Below are 27,234 nucleotides of genomic sequence, written 5' to 3' on the forward strand. Positions count from 1 at the left end.
CATATTGTGTCTGTATTTTTGCCATAAGTGCCTGTGATTTCCTATAGTACCTGGAGGTTGGCAACCCTCGTTTAAATGGTCCCAGCCTCCTATGCAGCCCCCTCGCCGTCCCAGCAGCTGCATCTGGTAGAACTGGAGGGCTCTTCTTCTGTGCGCTTCCTCTTCATGCGCCACTGTAGAGAAGTAGCCTGTTGGTCTACTGCAGTGGTTCCCAAAGTGGGCAGTACCACCCCCTGGGGGGCGGTGGGATTACCTGGGGGGGTACTAAGAGGCAAGAGGGCAGCGGGGGGGGGGCTAGAGGTGGGCCCCTTCGACTGTGCTCCTCACTAATTTACAATAGATCAAGCCATGGCACCATGCTGGCAAATTTGGTGGAAACTATCAGCACTACTTTGAAGAGCTGGGAGCACTGGATCAAGTTCATAAGTTTTGTTGAATAAATTTCAACTAAAAGGTTTTAATTTGATTTTGAATAGATGTGCAATTAATTGTTACCGTTTTGAAATGTTATCTTCTTTAGTGAGTCATGCAAACCCCTATTTTGAATAATGCTTTTGATAGGGTAGGGGATGCTCTGGTTGAGTTTGTGGAACCAAGGGGGGGGGTTGCCTGAAAAGTTTGGGAACCACTGGTCTAGTGCAACAAAAATAAACAGCAGTCTTGTGTGGCACGTTAAAGACAAAGACGTTTCTTCGAGCGCCAGCTTTTGTGGTCTACAGAGTGCTACCTCAGCTGTATGTAGTGGGCCCTCACAAAGTCGAGAGTTGTAAACAGTAAAATGGCCGTGAAATGCAGAAAGTGGTGGGTTTGTAAAAGGTAACAAAATTGGTTTCCAATAAATTCATGGAGTTTACTCCCAAGCATAGGATTACAGGAAAGCAGCAGATCCTAAGGATTACTCAGAGGTAATGAGCCTGTGTGGTGTAGTAGTGTTTGATGAGGATCAGGGAGGCTTGCGTTCAGATGCCTGCTATGCCGAGACTTGCTGAGTGAACTCGGATCAGTCACTAACAGTCTAACCTGCCTTATAGCATTATTGTGTGGATAAAATGTAGACAGGGAAAGAACCATTTCCACCTGTAGCAACTTGCCAAGGATTTTGAGACCTACATTAATAACTTCAGAAGTTTCGTTGCAGTTTTATTAGAATTGTTATAGAAGAATTTGAAGCATTTAGAAGACTTTGTCTAAAGAACAAACAAAATGTTTTATAATTTAAAGAATTGTAAAGAACGTCACAATGACATTTACTCTTATGAGATGAGGGTTTTGGTGAATGCCACATTGTTTAAATAAACCTGGTAACTTTGGTTCAGGTTAGGAGAAATGTAGGTTTCAGAATGTGAAAGGCCAAGCGGACAAGCCCTTCCTGTTCCTTCTGGTTCTCCCCCCAGGTTGGGTGCTCTGTGCTGGGAGCTTGATGATTAGGGTTGCCAGCCTCCAGGTGGGGCCTGGAGACCTCCTGTTATTACAGCTGGTCTCCTGACTAGAGATCAGTTCCCCTGGAGAAAATGGCTGCCTTGGAGGGTGCACTCTATGGCATTGTACCCTGCTGAGGTCCCTCCCCAAACAACATCCTTTCCAGGCTCCACCCCAAAAACCTCCAGGCATTTCCCAACCCAGAGCTGGCAATCGTTTTGATGGTTCCTTTCAGCCAACTCTACTAGCCTGCAGCTGGGTTCCTATACATGGACAGAGAACAGTCACAATAATTGAAATATTGGGGTGAATTTTTGGGTGGAGGACACTCCTGACACAGAGCATGCCCCCTTTTTATGAAGTACTCCAGAAACAGATTATAGCAAGGGGTTCTCAAACCTTGGGTTAGGAGCGAAAACTGGGTTGCGATTCTCACGGAGAAGGTTGAGGCCAGGAGGCGAAAGGAAGAGACGACTCAAGGAAGCTTGATGATTTTACATCTGCATAATGTCCAAAAGGAACAATTAAAGGAACACCTCTATACTAAATATACAACCAACGAAGTCAGTATAGGATGCTATTGTCCAAAAGGACCATAATGTCCATTGCTCAGTAATGGTACATAGAAGTACAAAAGATGTAAAAAAGGTATGTTTAATGTTATCTGATGTGAGATTCTTGTGTTTTAAGTTGGGAGAAGGAAAGTAGTGTGCAATTAGTCTGCAAGTGAGTGCCAAAAAGTAGAGTCTGTTTGGAAGTGGGTTCTACTTTAAAAGGTTTGAGGAGTACTGGATTAATCAAAGTGCTTTCTAAAATTCAGGCACATTTAAAGTTTTTTGTTCATTTGGCATACAAAGCAGCCTAAAAACAAATGCTCAAGTACATTATATGAGTTCATAAGATTGGAGTTAACGGGATTAAAATTATCACTGTTAGATTTGCAGTTCCATTGTACATTCTGTGAGCACAAGGAATAAGAGCCTCCTGCATCACTGGAATGCTGTGCTGACTAGACACACCGCACAGTAGACGGCTCCAACCCCCAGACTCAAATCCACTTTTAGTGGTTGGCCATGTCCAGCCTACCTCCTGAGGAGAAGGGGTGGGACATTGTCCCAAGCTCCTTAGAGGAGGGGCAACAACAAAAATCAGACAGAAGCGTCAGTGGTAAGTCTCCAAAGTCTACAGAAGAATGGGTATCATTGGAGTTCAGGAGAGGCAACATCATTTGACAACTGTGTATTCATTTTCCTTTCATTAGTCTAAATCAAAATCCAGAACAGCTAACTTAAACTGTAAGAAAGAGGGAAATGTGTGGTAGAAAAAACCAAACTGAATCAAACTGATTGTCCAGGCAAGTTCCTTGACTGAGAACAAATCTGTGCTAATTCATACTGAGCTCTGGCCCAGGAAGAATCTGGGAGAGAAAGCATATGTTTATTTATTTATTCATTTATTTCATTAGAATATGTTTATTCATTTATTTCATTAGATTCATTTATTTCATTAGAGCAGATAACAACAAACATAATATACAGTGTATTGTCGAAGGCTTTCACTGTCAGAGTTCATCAGTTCTTGTAGGTTATCCGGGCTGTGTGACCGTGGTCTTGGTATTTTCTTTCCTGATGTTTCGCCAGCAGCTGTGGCAGGCATCTTCAGAGGAGTAACACTGATGCCTGCCACAGCTGCTGGTGAAACGTCAGGAAAGAAAATACCAAGACCACGGTCACACAGCCAGGATAACCTACAAGAACTGATAATATACAATAGTCAACAAATTAAGACCTTTTCCACACAACAAACTTTCCTGAAGAAGAGTTGGTTTTTCATATGCCGACTTTCTCTACCACTTAAGGGAGACTCAAACCGGCTTACAATCGCCTTTCCTTCCCCTCCCCACAACAGACACCCTGTGAGGAAGGTGGGGCTGAATGTGACTTGCCCACAGTCACCCCCAGCTGGCTTCGTGTGTAGGAGTGGGGAAACAAATCCAGTTCACCAGATTAGCCTCCGCCACTCATGTGGAGGAGTGGGGAATCAAACCCAGTTCTCCAGATCAGACTCCACCGCTCTTAACCACTGCACCACGCCGGCTCCCAGCATTGCTGTGCCTATCCCTGCAGTGCAGTGGCATCAGAGCTGGCACCTGGCAGATTTCTCTGCATTTCCCCATGGTGGCCATTCTCCCCTTGCCACTGGGGGAGGGGCTTTCTGGATGTTTTTAAAAACCTTTAATTGACACATTGTCAGTTACAGATTTTTAGAAACCTCAAAAAGCACCCCCCCGGGGGTGGGGGTGGCCACTGTGGGTACTGGAGAAGGGAAAATAGTTTTGATGTAAGATGAACCAGAAAAATCCAGACTTTGCTGCCCACATCGCAGCCTTCCTGGTTTTTTACCAACCTTTCCCAAAGCATCACAGCAAAGCTGGTTTTGGGAAAGGAAGACCTGGATGGTGCATTACAGTGACATCCCAATGGCACCTAAACTGGACCAAAAAACATCGGTGTAAGTGACGGTTGTTTCTACCTGATCCAAAGGTCAGCTTAATAGAAAAAAACTCCTCCCTCAAGCTCTCTGCTCTGCAAGAACTCAGGGAAGGGTAGGAGAAAATGCAGCCATGCTGTCCTTTTATTTCTGCTTTAAAAGATAAAAGAGTGTAACCCTTAACATAATTTGGCCTGCCCCACAACTCATTTCAAAATGAGACTTTCTCCAGTCATCACCCTGAGCCCTCTGTGCACACTGGAAGATTTTGGGGAGGAGATAAATTGGTGGTGACAACAAATGGCTGACTAGCTATTCAGGTTTGTATGCTATAAAATTATAATACTAACTGTGCAATCCTGAAAGGGGGGAGCAATTGCTCTTAGGTGCTGGCGTGACCCCTACGCCGGCATCCGTGCCACTTGCGCTGTGCAAACTGGCATGGATGCCAGCTTAGGGTCACTTATGCTGGCCTCCCTGGACTGTGGCGATAGTGTGGCCCTCGGATGCTGGCGCGACCTCTCGCAGCATTCTCCTGGTGCAAGTCCCCATGCCGGCGTCCCAGAAGGCATTCCTGGGAGGGGCGGAGCTCCCTTTAGGCATCTTCCTAACCCTGTTTGTGCTGGAATCGCCCCATAAAGCAATGGCGTTGCTATGCCCCAATTTTTGGTGGCACAGCATCACTGTTTGCAATGAGGCCTTCCCCCCATTGTAAGATTTTTTTGGTTTTCAAACCCCTTCCCTCCTCTGTGGCAGCTGCGGCAGCGCCATCCCTGGCTGCTGTGGTTCCAAAGATTGCTTTGTAATAACGGACACCACCATTAAGGATTATTTTATAACAAAGACTTGAGAAGTGACAATTGCTAGATACACACATTTGTTAATATCTTTGAAAGTTTATTTGCTGTATAAATTCACCTTCTTTGAAGACTACAAAACCTGCCTTTTGACAAGGATACAAGCATCTTTATCTTTCCAGGCCTGTTTGCAGTTATGTCCGGAACACATCTGATTACACATGTACAATATTTTAGAAACATTCAAACTTCTCTCTCTCTCAAACGTATTCAGTACTATTTAGCCTGTTTACTAGCATTTCCATCCCATTATGCTAATACAAGTATCTGGTAGATGCTTTTAAAACAAATTCTACCCTAAAGGTACAATACAGTTGAACCTTTGTTACTGTACCTTAGACTTACATGCCATGCTGAGGAGGTCAATATAAAGAATGATTGTACAGAACTGTAGAAAAATATTTTCTGATATATTTAAAAAATCTTAAGTAGATTCCCCAACCCAACCCCCCTTCACTAAAACTGCAAAATAATTACATCCCTCATGAGTGCACTGTCCCTTTGATTAGGTCTGAAGTATCAAGTTAAAGCTAATCATATACATCATTTTCATGAGTTAAAAGCCATTCATTACTGCTTACCAAGCATTTACATGCCTTAATGCCCTCTTTTCTATTATCAGAAAAGCAGCACTTTAGTCCACCTACATTTACAGCAACAAAAATCTAAATACATTTCCTAATGTCCTGATTATGCATTTAAAACCAGCTTTAAATACTTCACTTCTTTCCTCTTTACTAGAAGCTAATCTAACAAGGCATAGTAAAGAAATCTCATTTTCTTCTCAGATATTCAAACCATAACTGATAATTTATTTTGCTTTGCTAACCATCTAACTACAATTCTTCAATTTATCTCACTTTTCATGTTTTTTTAGATCAGAACAATAAAGGTATTTGTGGATATCACAAAACCAGCTCTAGCTTAGACAGCACAGTGCTTATTTGAGGTCAGGTGCGCTGCCTGACATCTTCCCAGGAGATGTTCAGTCCTGGAAGTTGCTTCAGATTACCAGAGTGACAGCAGAAATTGACAGTTCTTGCTCAATGTCTACTAAATGGCAGTACAGATATCTTGCTTATGGTAGGAGAAAGAAAATGAGCAGTGATTTCACTTCATATGAAAGAGCCCCATGAGTACCACAAATTGAAAGTGGTAATAATTCAGTCTTGTGGTTTAAGGTGCCAAGGCTGCATTTAAGCAAGCATATTGATTTTTCCCACCACAGTTATGAATACACAGGAAAGGTGAAGTGGCCATGAAAGTGTCTAAGAGGACACAGGCAGGTTATTTTTCTAGTAAACTCATTTTTTAAAAAATTATACTTTAGAAATCATGGCTGGTCCAGCAGTCCTAAACACCCCAGAGTAGGTTAGAAACCATTCTTAATAGTATCTACTTTAAATTCACCAGTTCACATAATAAGAAATGTTGTTAAAATCTTTTGGCTGGATTATAATATGCACCATTGGTACTAATATTTCAAGACACAGAAGGAGAAAAGCAGAGACAAGAAGGGTGGATGGTTATTCCTTTCACATATAAAGCAATCATAGGTGTTTTTAATGCAGTTATGTTTTATAATACTTTCAGATAAAGTAATGTTGAAAAAGCCACTACCAAGTGATGAGAGTGAAAGGACAAAAGAAACTGTTATGTCTTTTTAAAAAGAAATTTTAAAAGATGAAGTGTAAATACTGGCTGATGTCACAGTTAATTTATAGCATTATAACTTGGGCAGTTTTGAACACACCAACTCATGCTTAATTGAAGTGGTGGCTTCTTGGGTTTAAATGTATTTTCATTTATTCTAAGATTGTAGCATTTAAAGAGTTGTATTAAAAAATTAAAGGAAAACCTTGCTGCTTGATCACTTGCCAGCAGTGATCAGAAACAAAATCTAAGTCTTTAAAAGTACTATTAGCTATCTTGAGAGTCACTTTCATCTATAAAATATTTTGAAGGCTCCCATTTCTCTCATGAGTATGATGCTTTTTGCATCACACTCAGTGCAACCTTGGAAATGTTTTCTTCCCATATTAGCATGTGACTACACAGTAAAGGAAAATCAGTTTAAAAATCAGATGCGTTTTGTTTGAAACAAACCAAGATTTTTGCTACAGATGTTACCAAGAAGCTATTATAAAGCAGAATTCAGGAAAAGGAAGAACTGTGTAAGGACAATGCTGAAAAAAGGAACGACGAGATACATCTAGGAAAATTGGCCTTCACATCCTTTTGCAGTAAGGTGTGAGTTTTCATTCAAAGAAGAGTGCTAAAATGGATTACCTCTGGTCTAGAAACTTATTGCAAAACCTGAGCAAAGAATAAAAGAATGGATAAGTTTGAATCTGCAATTATGATTTCAAAGTCATCTTCCTTTCTTGAGAAGAGTCTTATACAAAGAATTCTATAGAGGAACAAAGTTTACAAATGAAAGGGCCAACAGCTTTAAATACTATATACCCCTTGAAGAAGCCATCAAGAGAGTTTTTTAATTGACTAGAACAGTTTCCTTGGGCTTATGAAATGTTAGGGGGAAATATTGCAGGAAAATCAGTTAAAATTTCCCAAGGCATAGGATATGATACAGCTATTGCAGACTACTGTTTGCATACTGTTTAGTAACAAGGGGGAAAGCCTTCTAGCATCTGGTCAAGCATACCTTGTCCCAGAATTAACTTCAGAAACGTAGTAAATTTCCTGGATCTTCCCCAGATAGCTACAAACATTGACAATTTTAAGATTCTCTCACCATTTTTCTCAATTTCAAATAGCCTGTGCATGATAACACTCAGTATGTCTGACCTTGTAGAAAGTGATGAGATGGTTTTCCTTCACAATAATTTAAAATGTGTGTGAAAAATAAAAGTTCCATCATAACAACACACACTTTTTAAATGCACCCCTTCAGAAGTCAAATACACATTACAAATTATGTTTATTTAGCTGTTAATTGCATCGTATGTGCTTCAGAGGCAAAATGGTGCTGAGACGCTAATGAGTCTGGGGATGAAACATCAAGGACCACATAGGTAATAGCAGCAATGTATTTAAAAATTGTAGGTAAAAATCAAAGGAAGAACATAAAGAAGATGTATTGGGTGATCATGTTATAGAACACCACTCAAGAATTCCCGTTAAGAAAATGCAGATGGCTCATCCTTCACATAGAACACTAAAAATTAATATGAACAAATATTAGTGGACGTACATCCCAGATTATCAGCTAAATTCTTCTGCAACTCAATATGAAGTGTTCAGAAAAATTAAAATAATGTTCAGGTCAGTTAGGGGATTAGGAGTTTTGTATTTATCATTGCAATAAAGGCTGGAGGCAACATGTGGAGAAGAGATGGTTTTAAAAGGTTTCAATGCATAGCAAAAAATTTACAAATGGGGTTCTAAAGATCAAAATTTACTAAATAATAATAAATTAAAGGCTCCTGGGTAGCATAACTAAAAGAAAATATATCCAGAAGAGCAAGTAGCTTTGAAAAAAATACAACTGCAAACTATTCAGAAGCAAAAAAGAAAGAAAATAATCAAATCTTAAAATAGCAATAACGTTTTTAAATAACCTGTTCTGAATGAAGCTGTATTATTTTTGATCACCTAAAAAATGCTAACAAAAAGCAAATGCAACAGAACAAGTAATCACATGAACATGTTAAGGCAAAAGCATGTAAAATGAAGTGGTTTTCTGCAGATAAATCTGAAGAAAAAGAACAAGAAAAATCATGGGACTCTAGGATCAGAAGGAAGTGAGCATTTGCACCAAGACCAAGAATGCCAGCCTTCTCTTTGCTGTCATTTTCTTTAACTCACTGAAGGGTGACTACATTATTGACAAAATACAATGGGAAAACGTTACATAAAGAAGAATTTCTTTGGTAGAATACTGGGATGATCCATCAAAATTATGCTCATCTTCAGTACATTTTGCTCAATGTAACTTCAGTGTTTCCCAGAAAGCATACCCAAAATATAGGGACTGGTAAAGAGTTGAAGATATATAGTGGTATTTCTTCTTTTCAAATAAGATGATAAAAACTGAAGATGCTGATCTGTTTTTGCTTGGATCCTGATTATATACCATCAACCAGGTTGTTTGTCCATCAAAGCTCATAATAACTTGCCTCAAAGACTCTGGGCACATACATGCTACTTTTGATTGCAGCTTGAAGTAGCCGAAGTACAACAGATCTGCTTTTTAGTAATTTCCTGATCACAGGGGGAAAAAATCCACTAGCATACCCATTATTGGAACGTGTGCTACTATAGCTTAAAAAATTATATTTCCCCGCACTGCCATTCAGCACTACACAAGAATTATACCACCTCTTACAGCAAAGAATGACTAGCTATAGGCAAAACCTGGAATTGAACTTATTCTGCCATGGGTTCCAAGGTCAACAAAAAAGATAATGGAATAGAGATACACAGATAACTGCTTATTCACTTCAGATCAGTGCTGAGTGCATGTGTGATAGTGAGAATCCTATTATAGCTTTAAATGCTATAATAAGCTTTAAAACAGCTCTAGTTTCTCATAACTCCTAAACAATGCATCTGTGGGGTGAGACATAGGCAAGGGAAATTACTATTCACAAAATTACATTCAATAGCTGTTTAACAGTCTAGCTGCTTTAGAGATGTCCAACCATACTGATTAACTAACCAGATTTAATTGTCCTTTAATAAGTCTAAGTAGAAGGCATGTAAAAGAAACAGTATAGAAGTGTACTGTTTATGGTAAGTTTACAAAAACATATAAAATGCTGGATGGCACAAATAATACAGTGCTAATATCAACAGATTGTTTAAGCTAAGTGCTTAACATAAACGGTCCATCCATACATGTAACAAACAATATTTTAAAGGGACCAGAAACATTCTCTATAAAAATAATGCTATATGGTGCAGAGTGCTTTATTCAGTGTATTTATGTGAGAAGTTTTCATAATTCTCTCACAAGCATGTTCATTTTCCATTGATTCCACTTTACATTCCATCTGAAGGGCAATGTTTTTTTTTACCATCAATAGTTTAAAGCAAGAGTAGATGAAAGCAGGAAACAGCAGCATAACAGGTACCAACTGGAACAGTGTGCTTGCAGGTATCTTGGATATGTGCTACCTGTTGCCAAGATTTGTGCTATCATCTTTAACTATGGTACCAACATTTTCAATTGAGGTAACTTCACAGGGCAGTTGAGGTAATTTTTTTGACACCTCTTCGCTGAGCAAGCGTAGAGCGACCCACTGGCTCTAAAACAGGTGACTGATTCCGGTTCAATGCAGAGTATGTAGCCGCCATGGCACCCTAGAAATAAAAAGTATTTTTAAAAACTGTCAAATACTACTTCATAATCGGGGATTACTTTTTTTTTTATAAAACAAGCAACTGTGTTTAATAATGCAGAAGTGCATTACACAGATCAAAATTGATAATTCACAATAGTCTATGTTACAAAACTCATTTTATTTTGTGTAATTTTGATTTATCTCAGTTTTTGGAGGTAATTATGGTATTAAGAAAAACCATATTTAGCACCAAAGCACAATTCAGATTTGCAAACAGATACAACTTCGAGTGTGGTCACTGTTAAATGTTAGTGAAGTCATGCTTTGACCTGGATAGCCCAGGCTAACCTGATCTCGTCATATCTCAGAAGGTAAGTAGGGTTGGCCCTGGTCAGTATTTGGATGGGAGACTGCCAAGGAATAACAGGATTGCTACACAGAAGAAGGCAATGCAAACCACCTCTATCTCTTGTTTTGAAAAGCCCATGGTGTCGCCGTAAGTTGGCTGTGACTTGGCAGCAAAAAAAAAAGTGACATCATAATAACCTAGTAAGTTCAGAAACGTAATGGGGAAAGGAGATGCCTATGCAAGTGGACAGGAATGCATAAAACTACCTAACATGCGTTGGTGTTCAAGCAGCATGATGCCTGCATCAAGCCAGTATATTGGCCTTTCATGCCAGTTACTTCTCATGCTCTTTTCCTAATGTATTTTTTTTACAATTGCATCTTACAGGCTCAGTATAAATGACAAATTAAAAATACTAGATAGATCTAGCCTAATTTTCCATGGTCTTTCATGTCCACATGCATCAGTAATGTGGTTTGTCCTTTGAGATACAAGTAAATGACTTGCTTATCAAACATACATAATTTTGATAAGGACTAACAGTGTAACTTCATACAAAATTTGTTGTCCTCATCATGGAAACATTATTGGTTATGGTGTATGAAGAAATTACTGCTGGGAGACTCTACTGGAAAATGAAGTACAGACTTCAGCCAGTAGAGAACTTGGGATGTGCCGTTGGAGAGGGGGATACTTGAGACAACAGTTGAGTAGAGTGTGGTGAGTTTGAAAGCAAAGGTTTTTTTTTTCAAACATAAGAAAATTGAATATGTTCACAACTGAATTTCAAAAGCAGTTCCCAAATATTATTTACCTTCACAAGATGTGGAGCATCCTGCCGGTTTAGCTGGAACTGAGGCAACTGGTCACAGTGAACAATCCATGGATGTTTTAGAACTTGGGCAGCTGTCAATCTCTGATGAGGATCAACATGAAGCATTTTTGAAACCAAATCCTGTGAACAGTGAGGTTATTAAATCAAGTAGGTGAGTTTTAAACCTTTTAACATGTGTCACATGTAACAAGTATGTAAGTTCAATTATACAACTCAGAAGTCACCTCCTTAGTGTTTCAGGTTATTCCAATTTATTATTTGAAAACATGACAGGGACTGAAGTTGTTTACCAAATTAGAAAAAAATTACAAAGAATGATCCAAACAGATCAAGATCCAATCAAGATTTTTTGCTTGCATTTAAATTCTTGCACAAGCAGAAACGCAAGAAAAAAATCATGCTATGTCTAACTTAGTTGTATCCCCACTTTCCTAAGATCTTGTGCCTCTGATTTTCTTCACACTATAATATATAGAAGGAAAGTTATAAGACAGGGGTGGGGAACCTTTTTCCTGCCAAGGGCCATTTGCACATTTATGACATCATTCAGGGGCCATACCAGGTGTAGATCTCCCGGTGGGGGGGGGAAGAGGCTAGGGTTGCCAGGTCTCCAGCCACCACCTGGAGGTTGGCAACCCAGGGGAGGCCACACAGAGAAGGCCTGCAGGGTGCCCCCCCTCCCCCCTCCCAGGTGGAAGGGCAGCCAGCAGTGGGCCTGAAAAAACAAGGTGCCAGGGGGGCGCAGCCCACAGTCGATGGGCAAGGGAAGAAGGAAAACAGAGAAAGAGGAAAAGGGAGGGAAGGAGAAATGGAGAGAAAGGGAGAAAGAAAGAAAAGGACGGAGGGAGACAAAGAAAGAGGGAGAAAGAGAGGGGAGAAAGAGTGACAGAAAAAGAGGAAGAAAAGAGAGAAAAGCCTTCCCACACACACACACCCGCGCACGCTGGCCCCGTGCGACCGGGCCCCAGCCTCCCCTGCCCACACACACACACACACACACACCCGGCGGCACACAGAACCCCACTCAACCGGGCCCCAGTCTCCATGCCCTCTCCTCCCCAGTCCACAAAAGGGCCCCTCTGATGCCCGATCAGCTCCTGCATGCATGCTCTGCTGCCTCTTTCCCCCTCCCTCTCGCTGCTCAACAGCCGACAGTCGGCGAGAGGAGGTCCAAAGGGCACCGCAGCGCCACTATAAGCTGTGGCGCCATGAACACCCTTCTGGGAGGGCCGCCCTGCCTCTGCAGCAGGGCCCCGGAGCTCCCGAGGGCCACAAAAAATGTCCTCGGGGGCCTGAGGTTCCCCACCCCTGTTATAGGAGGAAAGTTGCACAATTAATATGTGGCATATTAATTTAGACCATCACTGATCTTCAGAAATACTGTCAAGTTCCAGGTACATGTTTTTAAAACCAAGCTTTACTATTTCAAGATAGTAATTTGGCACCTGTCTCTTTCTGAGAAAATGAGTATTCTCTTGGAGTAAAAATAAGTATTGTACTCTTTTTGTATAGAAATGCCCATGAAATGGTTGGAATGGGTACGACAACTTAGCCATAAAGCGGAACTGTAGTGGAATGGATGGAATGCAGCAAAGCTTCAAGTTCTGTCTCCAGCCTGACGGCCTTATCTTTTGTATTTCAGGCTGTGTTTTCTCCCTCTCCATTCTCTTACATCTGCAGATGAGGTCAGGTCATGCACCCTGAAAAGGGCTACCTACTCTTTCCTCATTTAAATGTAGATGATTCCTGTAGCCACATCAGTCATATTCTTATCACCATTTGCAAACTTTGGAAAAGGTGGCCTTGCTTCCTCCATACTTCCTCCATGCAACTCCCTTCCTAGGATGTCTGTATGTGCACCTGAGTGCTACCATAGGCACATGTTTGTGTATAAAATACTTCCCAAAGTTCCCACTTCCAGTCTTTCCCTACTTCAGCTTGTGTACATGAACAAAGGAAAGGAAGGGGGGAATGGAAAGAAAGAATAGGGGAAACACATTTACACACACATGTGCCAATTAGGAACTCCAAGCAATTGCAGGGAGTGGGGAGCAAAAAGCAGATGGCAATTCTCCATTATTGTATGTGTTGCTCTCTCTGTCAGATTCTAGCATAATGTCAAGGTATACAGGCCAGAGAGACTATATGATGTATAGACTACACCAAACGGAGACACATTTAGTTGTTTTTATCATTTTTCTGTACTATGCAACACAACTGAGGATGTGAACCAGCCTCTTATCCCAGATGGTAGAGTCACTATTTTCCTACCCCTTAACTCTCTCTAATTTCACGCTGCTTAGTTGCTCTCATGCACGTCAATGGCTTGCTTTAGTGTATATAGGACAAAGCAAAAAAGCTTTATTTGGCAACACTGTAAGGGGGGGAGAGAATCTGCCCTAATCCAGAAAGTCAGGAAACACGGGGAAGGAGTTTCACATTTGAAATTTTATTTGGTACTTTTGGAGCATGGCAGGTGTAGTAGAATTTTTTCTTCTAAAATTCAGAGTCAATTAAAAAAGAAGATTCAGAGTCAATTAAAAAAAAGAGTACCATGTTTTTTTAAAACTCACATACAATCCTTGTACTCTTTCCTATGATTATCATAAGACATATGTCAGATGCATTTTTGAATAACAACAAAAGGAATGTAACATATACTTGCCTTTGCTGTATCTGAAACAGAATTCCAGTATCCACCACTGAGAGAGAACTTCCCACTACCTATTCGTGCCAAAATTTCCTCTGGGGTATCATCAGGACCATTTGCAAAGGGAGTGTAGCTAATTAACCAAAGAATTTAAGTGTTATTTACAATTTCTTGTTGAGTTCAAACTATTATAAAAGTGATAAGACAAGCACTATTAATCATCAAAATACAGAACACATAACACATGGGAATGTGGTTAAATGCCACCTAAATGAGGTCAACGAAAGTAGTTCCAAAGAAAAAAGAAACAAAATAAAGCACATCCTATATTTGAGGGGCTGTGGCTCAGTGGTAGAGCATCTGCTCGGCATGCAGAAGGTCCCAGGTTCAATCCCCGGCATCTCCAGTTAAAGGGACCAGGCAAGTAGGTGATGTGAAAGACCTCTACCTGAGACCTTGGAGAGCCGCTGCCGGTCTGAGTAGACAATACTGACTTTGATGGACCAAGGGTCTGATTCAGTAGAAGGCAGCTTCATGTGATGTCAGAAGCAGGAAAAGATGTTTAGTACTAGAAACCAATAACTGGATTTCCAGCAGCACCACTTCTACCATTACATGAACCTCAGGTGCCAGTATCCTGTCCCACTCACTGCAAAATCTCCCATCCCACCTGTCACCTCCACCAAGAAGCTGAAATGGTTAATCCACCTTGCCCCCTTTCTTTATGCAAAAAAGGCTTCCTAAACTTTTTCAAGAGAGATTGGCCATTCTAGTAGACAAGTTGTTTTCAGCAATGTTGGTCCAAAAGTAAAAGCCAAAAGGCTAAGAAAACAATCAATGAATGTTGCCTTTTATTAAGACCAAGAAAATGACATATATAACACTGTGTAAACTTTGAGTTCATGAGAAGTTTTCATCAGGCCAGATGTTACAAAGTAACATGGGAAGGGAGGGAAGCAGATTTTTCAGGTTATGATTTTAAGACATTGTCATGCCAGTATAAGGTACACCATCCAGCAAGTAATATCTATTCACTCTCCCAAAAAGGGACGGATTCTCATTGATTTAAGAGGGAAATTAGAGACACTAGAGTGGGGGGGGGGAGTTGTTGCCATGGAATTTAATTTATTTATTACCTCTTGCTTTTATGGGCCCTGCCCAGCAGCAACCTGAAACCTGATTCTTGTTTGTCTGCCAGAAGATCCACCATACACTGGCATAACAAGGTCTTAAAATTATGACCTGAAAATCTGCTTTTTTCTTCTTTCTTGGTAACATCTGGCCTGATGGAGAGTTTTCATGAACTTGAAAGCTTGCAAACTGTTATATGTCATTGAGTTGGTGCTAAATAAAAGTTATGGACTGTGTTCATAACAGGAAGGATGTCATAATAGTTCAGGAAGCCCTTTGAGCATATAATGCCTTACTCCACTATTTTTTAAAGAGGACTGGGCAGACAAAAAAGATTAGCTGCTCCAGCTCCCACACAGAAGAGGAGATGCATGCATAGTGGATGCCTGAACATTTGTAGGATGGGTTGGAACTATGGGATACTCTGTTTGGAACAGCTGTTCTTTTTGAAGATAATTGATGGCAGGTACATCTTTTCTGTGATACCAAGTGTGAAGTAAGAAAAAGTCTGTGCTTCTTAAAAGGGGATGATCAGCACAGATCCCATTCATAATACTTTAAAAATCCCCAAAATGGAGACAGTAGTGGCTGAGGAGGTTGTTTTTATTTGCAGCTGTGGAGAAGTTTACATCGGGACCACAAAACGCAGCATACAAACAAGGATAAAAGAACATGAAAGATACTGCAGACTTGGCCAGCCTGAGAAATCAGCAGTGGCTGAACATGGACTGACACAAACAGGACACAGGGTCTTATTCCAAGACACTGAAAGACTGGACAATTCTACCAACTATTTTGTCAGATTGCACAGAGAAGCCATTGAAATTCATAAACATCAGCACAACTTTAACAGAAAAGAGGAGAGTTTAAGAATGAATAAGGCTTGGCTTCCTGCCCTGAAAAACCTCCAGACAAAGACAACATTCAACAATAGCCATACAGATTAGCTTTGGATTACACACATTAACAGATCACTTCAGGATACAATGGTTCCATATTAACATACCATACCCTCATTAGCACATTATCTTGATACTTACAGGACAATACTTTTGCAGGACAATACTCAGCTCAAACCCAACCCCTTTCTGACTATATATTACTCTTCCTACACCCTTGACACTGAGAGACACTGTCCTTCAGTGTTACTCCTCTGAAGATGCCGGCCACAGTTGCTGGCGAAACGTCAGGAAAGAAAATTCCAAGACCACGGTTACACAGCCCGGATAACCTACAAGAACCAATGAACTCTGACCGTGAAAGCCTTCGACAATATTTTGTTTTTATTTATTCAGTTATACCCCATTTTTCTCCCCAATAGGGACCAAAATTGGCTTACATTGTTCTTTTCTCCATTTCATCCTCACAACAATCCTGTGAGGCAGAGAGTGTGTGACTGGTCCAAGGTCACTCGTCAAGCTTCCATAGCAGAGGGGGAATTCAAACCTAGATCTCCCAAATCCTAGACTAACACTCCAACCACGACACCACACTGGCTGTCTATTCACAATGCACGAACTATAACATGTTTAATTAGCTAGGTTGGAAGGTACTATTTAAATAATGAAGTCCCTGCAATTAACAGAAGAAATGGGTACCGGGTTTATATAGCTCTTTCTACTATCCTGTGTGACTAGGACCTGCCCATGCTCTCCTGCCACAGTTCTCCATTACTGTGGAATTGTGGGAAAGTGCCATAGGGAAGCTCCTGTAATAAGATCTGAAGGGCCCCATAATTTTGCATCTAACTAGACTTTCCACAGCCATGCGATGATGTTTAAGCTGTAGTTCTTATCTATAAATACCCTGAAAAGTAAAAGCAACTTGTACTAGTTATTCTATCTAATGTCCATTCTTATGATTTCCAGTCCTAATAGTCTGAGCAACTAGTAGACAGCTGAATAAAACTTTCAGACACGCTCACGAAAAGCCACCTACCATTAAAATGTTAGTATATGGAAAACAGTAGCGAGTCCCAGTATCAATGATTAATTGAGAGTGTGTTTACATCCTGGGTAGCGTGAGTGTGCATGATGGCTGAGGGTGAGGAGAGGTGTGTGTTCACATGCAAGCGCATGAATGATTTGACATGCAGAAGGGAAAGGGAATGGGAAAACATAACAGAGGCAATGGAAAGCAAGAGGATGCAAAGGCATCTTAACAGAACATTGTGTATGCATGTGTGTAAACAAATATACATGTGAGACTGTGGTAAGAATGGGTCCTCAAGGTCAGAGTCTTTGAGAAGCAGATCATTTTGGTCCATTTCTACAAGTCAATATAAGACTTTTCAGCTAAGGCCCACAAACATACCCCGTCAGCATTGTATAAAGCAGAACACCAAGGCTCCATATGTCACATGCTGCATCATAGCCTTGCCTTTTTAAAACCTATGGAAAACAATTCATCCATTAGTTTCTACAAAATCAGTTACAATGGTTGTAATTATTATCATTACCTCAGTCCATTTTAAAAAATCTGAAAATGTGGATTTCCTTTATGTGGATTTCCTTTATGTCTAAACAACTATGTCTGAACAATTAAATAAGCCACTAGACTGAAGGCAGCTCTTGTGGGTGGGGACTCTGAAACAGGAGCACAGAAAAAAGGAAGCCTGAAAACTCTCAAGTAAAATAAGAGAAGCCCTTCAAAACCAAAGCCTAGAACTAAATAAAAATGGAGTAAGAGGAAAAATCAGCTAGAGAAATTTGTTAACATCACACTCAGGAGAAAGTCCTTGTTTCTGTACCTCAGGGGAGTCAAGGAGAGCAGAGCAGAAAACCACTTTCCACACCCGCTGCTGCCTCGTCAACAGGCTCAGTGCTCTTGCAGGTAGAGCAAGAAGGCTTCATGTTCTCACTAGTCTCTTGAAGGCTTCACTTGTTGGGCCAGAACATGCATTGTAACCTTGACTGGGGGCCAGGGCAGAGATAGTTCTAAACTAGGCAAAAGCACTGGGAGTGGATAATGAAATTACATCGTTTTTTCTTCTTATCAAAGTAGCAATTTACCTCAGGGGCAACAAAGTTTGCTGTATAACAAGGAGTCATTAGAAGGCCATTTTCTGCTCTCAGTTGCTTTGCAAATCCAAAATCACAAATCCGTATTGATTCTGGATTGCCCGATTCATCAACATACAGGATATTGCTAGGTTTCAAATCTCTGTGTACCACCTAAAGCAAAACAAAAACGGGTTTTTCTATCACACACACACTTTATTTTCTTGCTTAAATGTAGCCTATTGAAAAAGGTTATAAAAGATACATTTTCAGTTAACAATTTCACAATGGTTTGTTCACTGACTTTTTATTATGAAGATAATTATGAATCCTGCATTCAAATTTAGTGCAGCTGATCATGAGTGTTCATTTTGGTGGTTTCCACACTGACAGGTTTGCATGGTATCCTTGTTGCTGCTGTGGCAGCTGATACAAAGCAGCAGCAATGAGGCTTCCACATGGCAAGTGGCGTTTTTTAAAACAGCAACTGTCCATCAGGTCTATCGGGTTCAAAGCTTTCATTTTTTAAAAAATATATAAGTCTGTACTTTGGCTATTTTTGTGTGATTCTGGTCTTGTAACAATCACAGACGATAAGGCAACTGTGTGAAGCTGTTACCATGAAGAAGCAATTCTTTACAGCAATGATCGTGTAGCTATCTACTGTTTGTACCTTATTCTTTCAGTCATTATAATTACTTCTACAATGCAATACTAATGTCTAATAATACATATCAGAAAAGAGAAACGGGGGAGAATGAAAGTTATTTGTACAATGGAAGGATATTTCTATTATGTCAAAGATAAGTGTCAACTCAAGTAATGTTTATAAAAATACTCAAGAAAGCAAACCTACTCCTTGTGCATGGAGGTATTCAACAGTTTTTGTTATTGTCAACAGGACAGCGCTGGCTTCTCTTTCAGAAAAAAATTTTTGCCTAAGGATTTTGTCCAACAGCTCTCCTCCTTTCATTAGTTCTGTTACTAGGTATACGCATTTCCCATCATCATACACCTGAAAAGTGAAACATATCGCTGAAAGTGCTCAATTATGCCATACTGCAGTAAGTGACCTATAAGATTCTGCAACTGAACAGGTTCTGATGAAGCCACAAAATACCCTATTACTATTAGAATTAAAAACACATGGGTAATATCTGATAGTACTTAGCAAAAGGTATTGAATTATACTGAATGTGTTGTTAAAATGAACCAGAACTGCAAACTAACATCCTAAACAAATTTCAACACCATGTGATTATTCTTCAAACAGCAATTTGGAAATTATGCACCACCCTAAATGAAATGGTTAGAAAGAGTTAGTGAAATTTACTGTTAATGTACACTAAGCACATTCCTTAAAAGGATTTATATCATACATCAAAAGGTTTGATTCAAAATTTACCAAAATCAGCAAATTAGTGCAAGAAGCTAGGAATTGTAAGTGAGGCGGGAATAGTATTTGTTTAACATTCACACTGTACATTGACAAAAGTAGTACTTCATTACATTCTGCAGAAGTCCAGCATGAAGACTAAGAAAACACTATTCGCTCCTCAGGATCTAGGGAGCAAATAAGATCTTTGTGATGGCATGCACTCGTGCCAAGCGAGTGGATTAGTGAAATCCTGAGAAAAGGCATTATGCTGAAATTGTTATTAACAAAAATCAGTGAAGATGCTTACTTACATCTTTGAGAGTAATAATATTTGGATGCTGTCCATATCGCAACAGGATTTCTATTTCCTCTGTGGGGTCCCTTTTACTTTTGTCTATAATCTGAAGGGAGAAGATGATTTTAAATCAACGTACTTAAATTGCAACACAGTTTGAGCCTACAATTGCTTTAAATTGAAAGTGTAGTTTGTCAGGGAGTGCTAACCCCCTTCCAAAATCAGCATTGAGGTCTTTGTGACATGCAAAGTGGTGTGTAGCCTTTACATCATTTCTCTACTTTGTCTACCTCTCTGTCCAAGGGAAGCAGTTGGTTTCAACCAGTTTCTTGGGCAAATGTATTTAGAATAGGATATTAAAGGGCAATTAGACATGATTAAAGGCGATTAGACATGATTACTAAAGTGAACAACCATGGTCAGAGGCAGCGTGCCTCTGAATACCAGGTGCTGGGGAGTGGGACAATAACAGAAGAATGCTATTGACTTTTCACCCCAGAGGCATCTCATGGCCATTGTAGGAAATAGGATTGTGGCCTAGATGGACCCTTGCGCCAATTTGATCTGAAGAATTTTCCTTATGCTATCCTCTCTCTGTTCCACACAGCTGGGCCTTTGAAGATGCAGAGGACACTATCTTAGACCAATTTTCCTGATTTAAAATATCTTAAATATCTGCTTCCCAGACCTCTGCCCAAAGGCATCTGGCCCTTCAAAGGCTTGGAATCATGGACTCCTTACTGCTATACCAAAATGGTCATCTTCCTAGGTCACTGCACCATGTCACTTCTCAAGGTTTGATTACTGATGAAACTGGAGTCATAGTAGGAGCCCTCCTATAACAGTCTGGGAGTTATGCTGAAGTGGCTCATTCCTCTGTTGGTTGTTTAACATCTGAACCTCTACAACCAGCCTACCTTTTAAGCTCATTGGGTATCTTTTTGTTTTACCCTCTACCAAAACTACTTCAGCTGGGGAAGTAATCTCTCCTAAACTCATAATACACACTGTTACCCACAACCATGGCCCCCAACATATATCTCATCCACCTTAACTCAAACCCTACCACAGATTTACTGAGAACATACTTATGCTGTACGTTACCTTTACTGCATATTCCATATTTGTTGCTTTATGTATACATCTTTTGCATACGGAATAAGAGCCAACTCCTATGTCTTGCTTGACTTCATATCCATCAGTAAACTGAATACTGTTCCTGTGCAACTGCTACCAAAATAACATTATCAATTAATGAATACTTTACAAACATCTAATATATACCAAATGTTTACCAATTGCTAGTGAATTACATAGAACTTTATAAAAGGACATATTTACTGAATTTTATTCTCATCCCTGTTCGGGCTTAAATGTTAAAGGTTGGTGAATGAAATACACAGTTATTTGCTGCTCACAGTATTTTATGGTTATTTGCTGCTCGCTGTATTTTATGTGGGAAAATTTAACACGGGTGTGCAGCACCAGTTGTAACAAACAAGGAGATAAGTGATTGTAATAGGACCAGTGTTTTACTGTGCAGGTTTTATACTATCAGGCATGTAAGCAAGGACTATTTAGATAGCAGGGATAGAACCACAATAATTTAGACAGAGGAATGAGAAAAAAAGGAGAAAATGTCATGAGTTTCTAGTTTTATATTTTGCACATGGGAAGAATTTAGCCTATTTATCAGCCTTGAGGTTGTGAACTGCAGCAAAATACATGCCAAATGATAAGGCCAAAATCTACAAGCCCATGTGTAGCATCAGGTTTCAACATGTTCAGTAACTACTTTTCTTCTACCTGCCATTAATACAAGAAGCTAGCACAAGGAAAATGTAGCCACTTTCAAACATCTTCCACATGCAGATAAAGTTCTTGTACAAATCGCATGTGCAATTCAGCCAACTTGGGCCTGTGCGTCCACATGCACAACTGCACAAGCAATATTTGTTCTGCTCACTGCGCTCTGGATCACAGCCAATACAAATAGCTCTTCATTATGAACATTCACCTGAACAATGGCGTGCACACCAGACGTCTGCATTGCTTGACTGTCATCATCTGACGCAATTGCTACAAAACTGAAGCCTCGAAAGAGTTGGTGAGCATTAGCACTGGGAGGAATACCAGGTGAATCTAAAAACAAACACACACACACACAACTTACTTGAAGAATCACATAACACTGCAGTTAGCCACATATAGGTACATTTGACATATGTCTAGAGGTGCCTCTCTCCAAACAGGATTTATCTGGGATTGCACCAGCATTTATTTACAACTAGTGAAACTATCATAGTTATGACACATGGGATGTGTGCAGGCTTGTATACTGCAGTGAGCATATTCCAACCCCCACTCCCTGTAGGATGCTTGGCAACGGGGGCAGGATGGTGCTGCTGCAGTCGTCTTGTTTGTGGCTTCCTAGAGGCACCTGGTTGGCCACTGTGTGAACAGACTGCTGGACTTGATGGGCCTTGGTCTGATCCAGCAGGGCCTTTTTTATGTTCTTATGACTACACAGCGCTAGGGTAAAAGGGAGGTTTCCGAAGTATAACAGTGCCTCCTAAGTGAAGCCCTTTACACATGAATGGGATGGGTTGATAACTCCCTCTGCCCACGCCCCCAGCAGTGGTACTATGATATTAGTCAGTCTCCCAGTTTTTAAAGGCATGGCTAGTGGGGGGGCTCAGATCGCTAAGGGAGAAAACGCATGGTCGCTTTAGGCTCCTTTATGCCCTGTTTCAGCCAGGATTCAACCAGGATCGAACGCACATTTGGCGAAACGCATGCGTTTGATCCTGGCTGAAACAGGGAGTAAAGGAGGCTAAAGCGACCATGCATTTTCACCCTAAGTGAACAAAGATTACCTCTACAAGCATTGTTCTTAGGATCAGAGCATAATTAATTTATATACATTACCACCAAAATATGTGGCAACTACACTAGCCAGCAGTCTAAACAAGTTTGCTACTAGCCATGATTAAGAGGCCTTGCTTGTGGGCTTCCTGTAGAATCTCAGTGGCCAGCAGGAAGCTGGACAATGCAAAGCTTTAGTTAGATCTAACATGGTGGTTCTTCTGTTGACAACCACGTTTTAAACATGGTCTACTGCTGGACAGTTGTAAGGAGGGCACTTTAAGTAGTGAAGCCATGGGCAGGATAAATACATTGAACTGCTCCTCAGCCTCTTGCTTTTTGCTCTGCATGTGGTCTCAGTCACTTGTTTCCCAGCTGGGCTCCAAGAATAGAAATAATTCCCCACTATAAGGAAAAAATGGCCTGGAGTGCAAGATTTAGGCAAAGTAAGGTATAACAGTCTCTGACATGATCATGGTATTTTGTGAACATGTGCAGAATTAATTCCATATAGAGCTTAAACACATCATGCAATCTAAGCCACTACATAGGTTTGTGTAATGTATAATGAATGTCTGTGTCATGCTGACAGGCTAGCTCTGTGTCATGCTGACAGGTTAGCTCAAGGTTAGCTCTATCAAAGCTAACTACTAAAGTTACTCTGGCTTTGTCCTTGAAGGGGCAGTGCAGAGCACTTTTCTCTTATCTATCTAAGTGTGCAAAAGTCACCTTTCTGACTCAGCTGCCAGATGTCAGAATCTCAAAGAATACCAAAGGCAGAATACTTGGCCTTTTCAAGGTCTTAAGATATCTTAATGTACTAAGAGTGCATTAATAGCTGAAACTGTGCTTAATATAGCTTAAAGGCATTACAGTTCTCTCAAGATAAGAGTAATATGCTTTCTTGCCTTCTGAAGGCTATGCAGCTGACCAAATGTAAACAATGACACTTTGCAAGTGACAATGTAAACAATAATTGTTTCATGAGTTATATAATTAATCGTTGTGCTACAGATTTCTAAGTAGTCTCATTTAATGCGTATAGTCCTAACGAAAAGGATGGTATAGAAATTAAATATGTAACGTGATCATGTAACTCAGAAATGAGGGTTTATACTTTAAGCACAGAGGAGTGAAAGGGAAGGAAGTCCATATTAGGACATAAGACATCAGAAGACATGAGCAGCTGCTTACTAAGCTATTGCTGCACTGCTCCTGGTATCTGATAAAAGAGAATAAAGGCACCCCTCTGAAGGATAAGAAGGAGGGGATAAAGGATCTTTCTTCACTCTTAATGAGTCTAGAAACAGTATAAATACAGCTATAATACAACTAGCACTTTAGAGTGTTATGGCTGGCAGACTGCAGCTGTCTGGAATGACACTTCTCCATCTCAAAAGGCTTGAGATGTAAAACATTGAAACTCTGATCCTTGCGTGGACAGAAGTTCTCAGAGATATCTTGAAGTATCAAGATCTGGATATTTCAACATATCTTACTTACAGTCTTCTTGTGAGACTGCTCTATTCCTAGAAGAGGCTAGAGACCCTTAGAATTCCTATTCTTTGAATAGGAATCTAAGTGCAGTGATCTTTCCATGTATTGGAACACTGAGAGTCTATCAGATTTATGGATTCTTATAAACTAAGCCTATTTGGCTTACCAATGCTAAGAAGCATCCTGAATACAGGGCTAATAGCTAGACCTCTGAGATTGTGTCAGAACGTCCTCTACTTAACAGAGGGACTTCTGAACCTCCTCAGAGCAAGAGACCAGAGATGTTCCTGAAGGGAAAGGAGACTCTCTGTACTCTGTGAGATATGCACAATGCTGATACATTGTACAGCACATACACAGATTGGCACAGTCAAAGAGACTGTAAACAGCTTTAAGCTAACACATAGTATTTATATATTCAGCATTGCTGTCTAAAACTAGAAAGAGCATGCATAGCATGTATATACACAATGTCTGATCTTAATGATGATCAGTTAAGAATATTAATAGAAGTCTTTAAAGGATTCAAGACTTAGCAAATACAGATACTCTGGGATAACTTCATATGTTCTCATAGAGCTTAGATTCTTAGAGGACTCCAGATGATACAGATGACACAGCAAGGTATAGTGTGTTTTCTGTACAGAAATGTTATGATGTTTTGAATGGTTTAAGTTAGGATGCTTCTAACCAAATCTTTCTCCAAAGAATTAACCATATTTTGACAGGATTTCTGTAACCTTATATTCTGAATGAAGGTGCATTGCACTAAGGATACTTTATGAGTATATTCTGACTAAAATACTCCTTTATGGAGGCATAGAGAATGTGAATGATTACTTGCTACATAAACATGTTTAAGACTAATGATGTCTATCCTTATATGATATTTTAAGGCTTTGCAACCAAAAAGCATATATTATATAATGTAAATAAATGTGTTTTTAATATACTTTTACTCTTGTCCATTATTATAAATTTATTGGCGTGTTCAAGAAATGTCCTAGGAGCAATAACAAGTTTCTAGGAACCGTTGATTCCGGTCTAGTGGTGTCTCGCTGAATAAGATAACATATCCCTTCTCAGGAAGGGGTCCTTTCTAAGAGTGTAGGCACTTAACGGCCTGAACCGCGACAAAGGATTCAGTACCCCCATTTTGAAGTCATTTCCCTGTTTCCATACTTCTTCCCCACCTGAGCATCAAGACCAAGACTGCTACCCTGCTAAATTTGCCCGTTTGCCCTCTGATGAAGAAATTACCAGTCCATAATTTTAATGGTAGGTCTATTGTAGCTGTGAGAGACAGAATAACAACAGGAAAAACCCCAGAAACCCAGAAGACAAAAGTCAGAGATTGATGTGCATCATAATGAGTGAAATAAGTATTTGATCCCCTATCAACCAGCCAGATTCGATCCCCTATCAACCAGCCAGATGTCAGGCTACCTGGTATCTTCACTGTATGTAACGAGCTGAGATTAGAAGTACCTGCTGTAAGGGAGAGGTCTTACCTGTAATCCCAGCTCGTTACAGTACCTGTACAAAAGACACCTGTCGACAGAAGCAATCAATCCATCAGATTCCAAACTAGCCACCATGACCAAGACCAAAGAGCTGTCCAAGGATGTCAGGGACAAGATTGTAGACCTGCACAAGGCTGGACTAGGCTACAAGACTATTGCCAAGCAGCTTGGTGAGAAGGTGACAACAGTTGGTGCAATAATTCGCAAATGGAAGAAACACAAAATAACTGTCAACCTCCCTCGGTCTGGGGCTCCATGCAAGATCTCATCTCATGGAGTTGCAATGATCATGAGAACGGTGATGAAGCAGCCCAGAACTACACGGGGAAACTGGTCAATGATTTCAGGGCAGCTGGGACCATAGTCACCATGAAAACAGTTGGTAAGACACTACGCCGTGAAGGACTGAGATCTTGCAGAGCCCACAAGGTCCCCTTGCTCAAGACAGCACATGTACAGGCCCGTCTGCAGTTTGCCAATGCACATCTGAATGACCCAGAGGAGAACTGGGTGAAAGTGTTGTGGTCAGATGAGACCAAAATCGAGCTCTTTGGCATCAACTCAACTCGCAATGTTTGGAGGAGGAGGAATGCTGCCTACGACCCCAAGAACACCATCCCCACGGTCAAACATGGAGGGGGACATATTATGCTTTGGGGGTGTTTTTCTGCTAAGGGGACAGGACACCTTCACCGCATCGAAGGGACGATGGATGGGACCAAGTATCGTCAAATTTTGTGGGAGCACCTCTTTCCCTCAGCCAGGGCATTGAAAATGGGTCGAGGATGGGTTTTCCAGCAGGACAATGACCCAAAACACACGGCCAAGGCAACAAAGGAGTGGCTCAAGAAGAAGCACATTAAGGTCCTGGAGTGGCCTAGCCAGTCTCCAGACCTTAATCCCATCGAAAATCTGTGGAGGGAACTGAAGGTTTGAGTAGCTACACATCAGCCTCGAAATCTTACTGACTTGGAGAGGATCTGCAAAGAGGAGTGGGACAAAATACCTCATGAGATGTGTGCAAACCTGGTGGCCACCTACAAGAAACGTCTGACCTCTGTAATTTCCAACAAGGGTTTTGCCACCAAGTACTAAGTCATCTTTTGCAAAGGGATCAAATACTGATTTCACTCATTATAATGCACATCAATCTCTGACTTCCGTCTTCTGGGTTTCTGGGGTTTTTCCTGTTGTTATTCTATCTCTCACAGCTACAATAGACCTACCATCAAAATTATGGACTGGTCATTTCTTCGTCAGAGGGCAAACGGGCAAATTCAGCAGGGGATCAAATACTTTTTCCCCTCACTGTAAATCTGTGCACAACAATTATTTTGCATGCAAGCCTGCTACCACATACTCAAGGGACATACAAGATCATAAATACTGTGCTGATGTGTACACACAAAACTCTAGTCACTTTAACACAACACCAATTTAGTCCCCAGCATTTCTAACCTTTTGGTTTTGTTTTACCAGACAGTGCAATCCTGGGCAGTTATCCCAGGGGATTTAGACTGGACTAACTGCACAGGATCACACTGTCAGATTCTTCAAATACTTAATAGAAAGACCTGTAATATACCCAAGTGAAATTCCAAGTACAGCTATTTGCTTGCTTTCAAAGTAACAGCATGGGG

At 40.5% G+C, this 27,234-nt stretch overlaps 1 protein-coding gene across 4 annotated transcripts in view; it reads right to left on the reverse strand.

The window, feature by feature from the left end:
- Window positions 1-9,322: 9,322 nt before the first annotated feature.
- Window positions 9,323-27,234, reverse strand: part of RPS6KA3 (ribosomal protein S6 kinase A3) — a 65,712-nt gene continuing 47,800 nt past the window's right edge. For 2 of the 4 annotated variants that reach the window (XM_056861847.1, XM_056861845.1), the window contains exons 14-22: window positions 21,727-21,851; window positions 20,814-20,936; window positions 19,726-19,815; window positions 18,893-19,051; window positions 18,049-18,210; window positions 17,351-17,427; window positions 13,922-14,039; window positions 11,236-11,376; window positions 9,323-10,091 (exon numbers count right to left, since the gene is read on the reverse strand). In XM_056861847.1, the coding sequence (XP_056717825.1) occupies window positions 9,969-10,091; window positions 11,236-11,376; window positions 13,922-14,039; window positions 17,351-17,427; window positions 18,049-18,210; window positions 18,893-19,051; window positions 19,726-19,815; window positions 20,814-20,936; window positions 21,727-21,851 (1,118 nt within the window). In that variant the 3' untranslated portion in view covers window positions 9,323-9,968. Of the gene's footprint in view, window positions 10,092-11,235; window positions 11,377-13,921; window positions 14,040-17,350; window positions 17,428-18,048; window positions 18,211-18,892; window positions 19,052-19,725; window positions 19,816-20,813; window positions 20,940-21,726; window positions 21,852-27,234 lie in introns of all 4 variants that reach the window. The other 2 variants (XM_056861846.1, XM_056861844.1) reach the window with 1 other exon arrangement.

This window comes from Euleptes europaea, chromosome 16, assembly GCF_029931775.1.
Source record: "Euleptes europaea isolate rEulEur1 chromosome 16, rEulEur1.hap1, whole genome shotgun sequence".
NCBI classification, from domain to species: Eukaryota; Metazoa; Chordata; class Lepidosauria; order Squamata; family Sphaerodactylidae; genus Euleptes; species Euleptes europaea.